Below are 9,619 nucleotides of genomic sequence, written 5' to 3' on the forward strand. Positions count from 1 at the left end.
TTCAGAGAGGAAGGGAGAGGGAGAGATAGAAACATCAATGATGAGAGAGAATCATTGATTGGCTGCCTCCTGCATGCCCCCTACTGGGGATTGAGCCCACAACCCAGGCATGTGCCCTTGACTGGAATGGAACCCGGGACCCTTCAGTCCACAGGCTGACATTCTATCCACTGAGCCAAACCAGCTAGGGCAAGAAGCTTCTTGAATGCAGTGTATTTCTGTTCTATTTTCAGATAACGGATTAATAAATCCTCATTTGTTATCCAAGGAGGAAAATGCAACTAAGATGACTTACTGTAGTTAGTGACTTTAAAGTAAAGGGGCTGTAAGTTTGTGTAAACATTAAATAACCATCACATTTCCTCTATGAATGACTAACCAGATTTTTATATAATAATTCCCATTCTTCAATAATTTACTCTTTTTAAAAGAACTTTCCCTACCCCTCAATCCTGACAAAAGCAAGTCTTTGAGAGAACAAACATAGGGAGGGGACATACTTAGCCCGTTTGAAGAGAAGCTGCAAGGTTCACCATTGCATGGATTTGCACCGTAAGCACCGCCATATGCTGCTTCATAACCCGGATCATATTTTTCTTCCTTAACAGCCATCTTCTTTGCATCCTCTGTGGGGAGGGTGAAAGAGATTTAAAGCTAATTTTGTACAACACTTTTAAAAGATAGCTTTATTCAGAAATCATGAGGGAGAAATCTTTTTCTTGAATGTTCATGTACACTGAGATACATCTTTTGCTATGTATGACCTTTTGCACTCTTCATAACATATACTATATTAACTCATAAGAACTCTTACAGCCTATGAGATTTAATTTTGGGTGGGTTACAATGTTTCTTATATCCTCAACATCTGTAAGACCACCGGGAAGACCTTAGTAAAAGGAGATTCTAATAGTGACTAACAGCCATTATCAGAGTACTCTGGCTGCAAATATAACTGCTTTCTCTTCTCCTGCTTTTAAACCCACAACATGCTTTCTGGAGTGTATACAGACATGACATGAAAACAAGGAGCAATAACGGGGACACACCTTGGGCAAGCTGCAGGTCAAATGTATACTGAACTTCCTGAACGTCTGTGTTTCGTTCAATGCCTTTCAATTGATCTCTTAAGTCTTTCAGCTTAATGTAGTAATGAACTTTGTCCTGGGCTCGGGGGAACTGAGCACATCTTGCACTGGATGATGGCATCACATAGCAGAGCTAGAATCATAAAATTTGACAGTTATAGAAATCTGTTCAACCCACTCCTATGGAGACAGAAAATGTGTCTTTCTCTGGGTTCATGATTTGATACTTATTACTTTAGCAGTTTATGCAAAATTAACAAAAGTGGTTGTGTTTTCCTTTTCATAGCATAAATTACAATGGGTAGAACAAATAAAAAAGGTCAACTAGCTAGAAAAAAAAAATCCACATTGAGCTGATCTGCAAATATAATTTTAAGGACTTACAGTTTCTGTGTCTGGGATCTTGTGGGGTTGAAGTCCAAATTCTAAGTTCTTAACCTTTACTCCAAAAACTTCTTTACTAAAAATTTCATAAATACCTAAAATGAAATGCAAACATATTTACATTGTCCATAATGTTAGCAAAGAAAAAAGATAAAATTTAAAAGCAAACCTTACATTTTCCATTAAACACTGCTATTCGTGGCTGATATTTCTGTAATTTCTGCACTAGAATACGTCCTCCTTCACGAAATTCTTTACTAAAATTAAATTAAAAAGTCATCATAATGTAAGTATGGCAATATTTATAATATACTAAGTTCAGATAGCTTTCCAAGAAAGATCAAGTCACATACTGTTTGTCAAGTTCAGCTTGAACTAGACACACATATATTCCTGGAGTGTATGTGGCACCAGCACGGCCAAGGTTTAGTCTATAACAGTGATGGCGAACCTTTTGAGCTCGGCGTGTCAGCATTTTGAAAAACCCTAACTTAACTCTGGTGCCATGTCACATATAGAAATTTTTTTATATTTGCAACCATAGTAAAACAAAGACTTATATTTTTGATATTTATTTTATATATTTAAATGCCATTTAACAAAGAAAAATCAACCAAAAAAATGAGTTTGCGTGTCAGAGGTTCGCCACCACTGGCCTATAAAAATAAATGTTATGTAATTACCTGGAGAGGTCCTTGCTGCCTGGGGTTGTCCTTTCCACCATATTGGTAAATCCAATACCATATTTTCCTGGTAAAGTGTGATCGTCCATATGGTTCAGCTGGACCTCACTCAGTCCTGACATAAATAGACACTTCCCTGTGAGAAAGAGAGTTTATTTATTCCCATAGAAGGTCAAAGGTTTCTGCCCTATGGGTTGATGTAGTAGTCTATTTTTTAAAAATTGTTCTGCTCTTTTAAAAAATATATATATTTTATTGATTTTTTACAGAGAGGAAGGGGGAGGGAGAAACATCGATCAGGTGCCTCCTGCACACCCCCTACTGGGGATGTGCCTGCAACCAAGGTACATGCCCTTGACTGGAATCAAACCTGGGACCCTTTAGTCCGCAGGCCGACGCTCTATCCACTGAGCCAAACCGGTTAGGGCATGCTCTTTTATATTTTTATAGTTGACAGTATTATAGATATCCCCCATTTGCCCCCCTCCACCCAGTCCCCACCCCACCCCAGGCCGTTACCACATTACTGTTTGTCTCCATGGGCTATGCATATATACATATATATTCTTTGATTAATCCCTTCCAGTCCCCTTCCACCTTCCTCCCCTCTGAGATCTGTCCGTTAGTTTATAGCCTATTCTTGAAATTTAAAAAAAGCACATATTATAACATAAATCAAAAACCATATCAAGCAATTACTGTGTGCTATGTACTATGCTAAGCCCTTTGCCTGTATTATTTAATTTAATCATCATACTTATGAGATATTACTATTATCATTCCCTTTTCATAGGGGAGTTAAGATAAAGGCCTGTCAAGAATACACATCTAGTCAGTATAGGAAACTTTGAAACAGCTCTCCTTTCTAATCATTGGTGATATCACCACCTGCCCGGGAATACCTCAAACAGGTAAACATACACTGATGGGCTTGACAGTGGAGAAAATGAAAAGTTCAAAATTCCTTAGGAAACAACTTTTTAAATAATGGAGACAATATGCTATTCATTCCAAAAACACATTACTATCATTTGCCCTAAATATTTTTTTAATATTTTTTTTTTATAGAGGAAGGGAGAGGGCGAGTTAGAAACATCGACAAGAGAGAAAAATAGATCAGCTACCTCTTGCACGCCCCCTACTGGGGATGTGCCCGCAACCAAGGTACATGCCCTTGACAGGAATCGAACCTGGGACCCTTCAGTCCGTAGGCCGACGCTCTATCCACTGAGCTACACCGGTCAGGGCTGCCCCAAACATTTTTTATGTTACCCTTAGATCATCCACTAGCTGCTAGTTCCCGAGGGCCTACAGCATGCCTTGTTCCATTAGGCCTGCTGGTAAGACGACTCGTATACAGGACAATTCAATAGTTACACATGGTTTTAAAGCTCACTCGACAAGTATGAAGGTCTTTAATACTATTTTCTGCTAGATATGGAGTTTCTGTACAGAATGTCTCCGATCACAGCACTTCTTAACCTGACTGCCAATGAGCAAATATTTCATCTCTCCTAGAAATGCGATGGCGATCAGCAGAAATCTGCAAGGGTCAGTGTTCTGTCTGCACTGGCTCAGCGATGCACTATTGCTGCTACGTCAATAGGTGACAAGTAAAAAAACCCTTTAAAAAAGTAGTAACACTCACTTGAAACAATCCAAACAGAGGAGGAAGTACTCCTTTTCATGGCCCTCTACTCTTGGAAACCAAGTGACATGTCATTCCAAACCTTCTTTGTGTATACACACACAGAAATCATGTATGTATATTGACACATATATACAATCTCTCTAATTAAAAACATAATTTGGTTTAAAAAACAACAACAACCCAAACTATTAACACAGGTATCAAGTTTAAAATTACAGTAATAATAATAAAAAAGTAACCACTTACAAAAATGGTTTCCAGGTCCAGGGTAATGATGCCCTTTGTAAGCAGCCATCAGTCCCGGGTTTATACCAATCTAAAAAAATGTTCATACATTTTAGTAGGGTGTAAGGGCGACAGAATGGTGGAAAAAATTGAATTTATTAAAAGTGTAATCTGACATCATACGCAGTATCATTTATCAATTACCTCCTCTGGATCTGAACAAAGTACTCTAATCTGAGGAAAGAAATTTTCCTTTATATTAAAAGTTTTGCTGTTGTTTTTAAAAACCAGTTTGATTCCCTCATACCCCCAGGCCCACCCCCACCCACTGGGCTGGAAAGAAAGAGGCTCTGGAGCCATCGGTGAGTTTGAGCCCAGGTCCAGCCACAAGTCTCCTTCTTAGCTCCCAGCAAGCAGCTGACTCCACAACATCTGCACAGCTGTCTGCATGCTGTTTCTTACAGTTACAGACAAAAATCAAAGTTTAAAATCAGTGTTACCATTCGTGGGGAATTCACAGACGTCATGCAGTCTGAGTTACATGGATTGTTTACTTTAATTGAAACCCTATGAGAGAGGCACTATTATCACCCGTTTCACCAAGGAGGAAACTGGGGTTCAGGAAAGTTAAGGCTTGTCTAGGGTCATACGCATGTGGCAGGATTGGACACTGGACAGCCCTACTCTGGAGCCCACCCTCTCAAACACTCCCCAGTAATAGGACCTCATGAAGGTGACATCATGTACTACCAAAAGGATTCTCACAAACGGTTCTTTTTCAGCAAAATTATTTGCAAGGATAAAGGTTGAGTTAATCCACCAATGCTATTTATAAAACCAAATGAGGACAGAAATCCTTACAATCACAATGTCCAGATTGAAAGTCAAAATGTCCGGGAGTGTCTTGGTCAAAAGTTCAGCTTCTGAAACACCATTAAAACGGTCAACTTTTCTCTTCACTTTAAACGTGTCTGTAATTTTTTCTTGCTTTTCTTTTGATTTTGCAGACTTGGCAGACTTCTTGGCCTCAGCAGGTTTCTTGGCCTCGGCGGCTTTCTTGGCCTCGGCAGGCTTTTTGGCCTTGGCAGGTTTCTTGGGTTCCGCTGGTTTTTTTGGTTGTCTTGTTCTGGGTTTTCTTTTCCTTCCTTTGGGAGCCTCTGAAACACAATGATTTCCAGGATGTGATGCAGAAAACCGCAATTGCAAAGCCTAGGCAGTTTTCCCAGAAAAGCCACCCTATCCACATCCTTTTCACCTTTCTCCTCAATCTCCAAGTGCCAGTTTCCTCTACAATGTCTTCCCCTTGGTTCACCCTCCAACTGGGTTCATGTGGCCTCATCCACGACCCTCCCTCCTCTGCTGGCTGTTGTTGGGATGAGACCTCCATCAGAATCATCGATTGATTTTCTACACAATCTTACCTAGCATCTTGGCCTCCCCTGGGATACAAAGCATCTATGTACTATTTCATAGGAATTCTACATGTAAATACATGAATAGCTAAGTAAACAAATGACAGAAAAAGTAGACAGCAAAACAGGGAGGAAGGGAAACAGTTTAACTCAATTTCCCCATAATTCCAGCAGTAGACAGCCTCAAAAGCAAGGCCTGTGGGCTTGTTTTGGAGATTCTGAGTGTCTGTTCCACACACACGCAAAGAGTTCTGAACTCAGAGGTGCTGAGGAGGAAACCTCAGGCTGGCAGTAGGAATCTGACCTCAGGACCTAACGCAGAGCTTCTCAGCCTTGGCACTACTGACAACTTATGCTGAATGATTTTTGGTTGTGGGAGACTGTTCTGTTCATTATAAAATGTTTAACATTCTATATATTTTTAAAATATATGTTTTTTTTATTGATTTCAGAGAGGAAGGGAGAGGGAGAGAGAGACAGAAACATCAATGATGAGAAAGAATCATTGACTGACTGCCTTCTACACACTCCCCACTGGGGATCAAGACTGCAACCCAGGCATGTGCCCTGACCAGGAATCAAACCGTGACCTCCTGGTTCATGGGTCATTGTTCAACATCTGAGTCACATGGGCCGGCAACATTCTATATTTAATAACAGCCTTGGCTTCTGCCCACTAGATGCCAGTAGCATCCAGCCAGTCATGACAATCAAAGGTGTCTCCAGACAATACCAAACGTCCCTAGAGGGCAAAATCATCTCTGGTCACAAACCACCGTCCTAAAATATCCAACAGGAAGCCTTGGTTTTCTAACCTTAGTTCTTTAATATCTCTTATAACTTCTCAGGCTCCTCCCCCATTCTACTACTATTTGGCTTTTCTCCACCCTAGCCTCCCGTTCTTCCTTTTTTCTATCTCACACTGCTTTAGCCACTCCTATGCCAAGAGATCCACCTCCACTGGCTTGTAGCTGGGGAAGCCTCAGTGCTGCCTGCCCAGAAAAACAGCGGTCAAGGGCAGGGGTATCCCCAACACAGTGAAGGGAGATGTGTTCCTGGGATCATAACCTGGAACTCAGAGCACATTTCTCATGCAATACAGCTACCCTGGAGAGAGTAGTTGGAGAGTAGCTCTCCATCTCCCCACCCCCAAATCTGTTCTCCTTTCTTCTAATTCTCTAGTTTGGTGAATGGTACCTCCTTTATCCAATTTTCTAGGAATTATTTCCAGATTCCTTTTCCTGCTTGTCTCCCCATGAAATCCATCTACCATGGCCAGTAATTCTACCTCTGGAGTAGTTACTAATTCTGTCCTTCTCCACCCCTTTACATCCTCCTCATTTTGTCCCTAGATTATTCAAAGGATCTCTAATCCACTCCTTGCCTCCAAGTTCTGCTTGTTTTCTACCACCCATTCTATCCTCTGTAATACCTGAGGCTGATATTTTCAAATGCCACTGGACTACGCCACTACCTGCCTACATTCTCTCAACAGCTCCCTATTGCCTTCAGAATAGGATATACATCTTTTAGGCTAAACAAGCCTCAATGCCCCCTTTCCAGCCTCATCTCTCACCATTTCTTTGCTATACCCCAGACTCCAATGTCAGAATCACTGTTTTTTAACTGTCGTGCTTCTTCTTGTCTGTGCTTTGTGCATGCTTCCCTCCACCTGGAACTTCCCCAGCCCTTTCTTCCTGGGGATAACGTCTCCTTCCCCTGGAGTTTCTGAGCTCTGGGAAGCTGCCTCTGAGCCTCAGTCTGAGTTAGGTGTCAATGCCATGAGCTCTCACAGCATCCTATGCCGCTCTTCACTGCTTTGTGTGCTGAGCCATGACGTGTATTTACTTATTATTTTCCCCTACTAGATTATGAGATATTCTAAAGCAGTATCCATATCCCTTTTTAAAAATATGTTTTATTGATTTCAGAGAGAGGAAGGGAGAGAGAGAGAGAGAGGGAGAGGGAGAGAGAGAGAGAGGGAGGGAGGGAGAGAGAGAGAGAGAGAAAGAAAGAGAAATATCCACTGCCTGCTTCCCACACACCCTCCCTGGGGATCGAGCCTGCAACCAAGTTATGTGCCCCAACCAGGTATTGAACCAGAGACACTTAGGTACATGGGACAACACCCAACCAATAAAGCCATACCAGCCAGGACAGGATCCACGTCCCCCCCCTTCTGCCCCGCAAACCTACAGTGCCTGGCAGATACTAAGTACCTAAAAAGTGGGTTAAATTTTTTAACACTAGCCAGGCTGGCATGGCTCAGTGGTTGAGCATTGACCAATGAATCAGGAGGTTGCGGTTCGATTCACGGTCAGGGCACATTCTTGGGTTGTGGGCTCAATCCCCAGTAAGGAGGGTGCAGGAGGCAGCCGATCAATGATTCTCTCTCATCATTGATGTTTCTATCTCTCTCTCCCTCTCCCTTCCTCTCTGAAATCAATAAAAAAATTTTTTTTTAAATTTTAACACTAAAATTCATCATTAAACCCTTTCTTAAAAAGTAGGCTAATCCAATAGCTACTTTTCTATGCTCTCCTGGTGCAACTACCTTGTTCAGGTGCCTGAGCAGGAGCTGGCTCTGGAACTTCCGCTGGCATCTGCTGTGTGTCCATAACTTCCATGTTAGGAGCCTCGGCCATCATTTGTTGAAATGGAAATGTGTAAAAAGCTTGAGCTTGCTGAAGAGAATAGCTGAAAGAACAATTAAATTAAGATAAGAGGGTAAAATTACCCAAATGTAAGTTTAAATGATCAGCTGTAAATAACTTTTCAGGATCCAAATATTTTGAAACCAGAATGTGGTATTTATTTAGAGTTGACAACAGGTGCAAAGTGAGGAGGAAGATCTAGTCTCATATGTACACACTCACCCAACCTTTACTAACCAACACTAATTCACTCTCACACTGTTTAGTGGCAAGATGTGTCCTCAATACAACTTACCAGTCCGTCAAGTCAGCCTGCACTTTCCCTGAGATGAGATCATGGGAATTGCTAGCAGGGAGACACAAAAGGCCCACAAGCCCACACAGGAACACAAAAACAATTTGTGTTACTACCATCAGTATTGAATCCTCTAATCTAACCCTCCCCTGGCTTAACTTTCCCCCCAATTTTGATATAACATTGTGTAAGTTAAAGATGTACAACATGTTGATTTGATACACTTACATACAGGGTGGGGCAAAAGGAGGTTTGCTGTTGTGAGTACACGAAACACAATTTATTCTTGTATTATTATTTACTAGGGGCCCAGTGCACGAATTCGTGTATCTTGAAAGAAACTGTGGGCTGTGAGGCTGCAGTGGGCACAGGGGCGGGTCTTGGCCCATCCTCTGCGCCCCTGCCCAGCCCCTCCTGCTGTGGCCCCTAGTCCCTGTCTGCCGGCAGCCCCGCTCCTGCTGCTCCCACGCACTGATGGCACCAGCCCCGCTTGCAGCCGCTGATGGCGCGGAGCAATTGGGGCCGGCACCAGCAATGGGTGCGAGTGGCTGATGCTGGTCCGATTGCCCCTCAGGAGCAAGGGGAGGTGGAGAATCCCTCAGGGGCAATCGGGGCTGGCAGCCACTGTTCGCACCCATTGACGGCACAGAGCAATCGGGACTGGCGCCAGATGCTGGTGTGGGTGCAAGTGCCGGGTGGGACCGCGGTGTGTGGGAGCAAAAAATTTTCAGTAACCACCAGAGGCTCGCCCTGATGACAGTGACCAGTGCCACGCCTTGGTCTGGCAACCCTGCTCATCAACCACACCATCCCACCGTGGCCAACGCCTGCTATGTTCCGTGCTCTGCCGTCTACTGCCAATGCCCACCATGTTCCGCACGCACCCCCTGTGGTCAGTGCACATCATAGTGACCGGTTGTTCCACTGTTTGGTCTATTTGCATATTAGCCTTTTATTATGTAGGATTAACTAGAGGCCCAGTGCACAAAATTCATCCATGGGTAGGGTCCCTAGGTCTGGCTGGCAATCAGGGCCGATCGGGGCCTTCTGGCTGCCGGCCAGGGCCTTCCTTCCTGGGCCGCCGGCTGCCGGGCCTTCCTCATTCCATGCCATCCCCTGGTGGTCAGCGCATGTCATCAAACTCCTGGTCTCCCAGTTGAACTCCTGAGAGAACACTTTGCATATTAGCCATATATATGTGTGTGTATGTGTATATATATATATATA

At 43.1% G+C, this 9,619-nt stretch overlaps 1 protein-coding gene across 2 annotated transcripts in view; it reads right to left on the reverse strand.

Moving 5' to 3' along the window:
- The window catches only part of TDG (thymine DNA glycosylase), a 9,346-nt gene extending 1,184 nt beyond the window's left edge, over window positions 1–8,162 (reverse strand). For both annotated transcript variants that reach the window (XM_014536006.1, XM_014536005.1), the window contains exons 1-8: window positions 7,998–8,162; window positions 4,893–5,188; window positions 4,053–4,122; window positions 2,156–2,291; window positions 1,647–1,729; window positions 1,473–1,567; window positions 1,050–1,221; window positions 501–626 (exon numbers count right to left, since the gene is read on the reverse strand). In XM_014536006.1, the coding sequence (XP_014391492.1) occupies window positions 501–626; window positions 1,050–1,221; window positions 1,473–1,567; window positions 1,647–1,729; window positions 2,156–2,291; window positions 4,053–4,122; window positions 4,893–5,188; window positions 7,998–8,091 (1,072 nt within the window). In that variant the 5' untranslated portion in view covers window positions 8,092–8,162. The remainder of the gene's footprint in view (window positions 1–500; window positions 627–1,049; window positions 1,222–1,472; window positions 1,568–1,646; window positions 1,730–2,155; window positions 2,292–4,052; window positions 4,123–4,892; window positions 5,189–7,997) is intronic.
- Window positions 8,163–9,619: the final 1,457 nt, after the last annotated feature.

This window comes from Myotis brandtii, unplaced genomic scaffold (assembly GCF_000412655.1).
Source record: "Myotis brandtii unplaced genomic scaffold, ASM41265v1 scaffold155, whole genome shotgun sequence".
Classification (NCBI taxonomy): domain Eukaryota; kingdom Metazoa; phylum Chordata; class Mammalia; order Chiroptera; family Vespertilionidae; genus Myotis; species Myotis brandtii.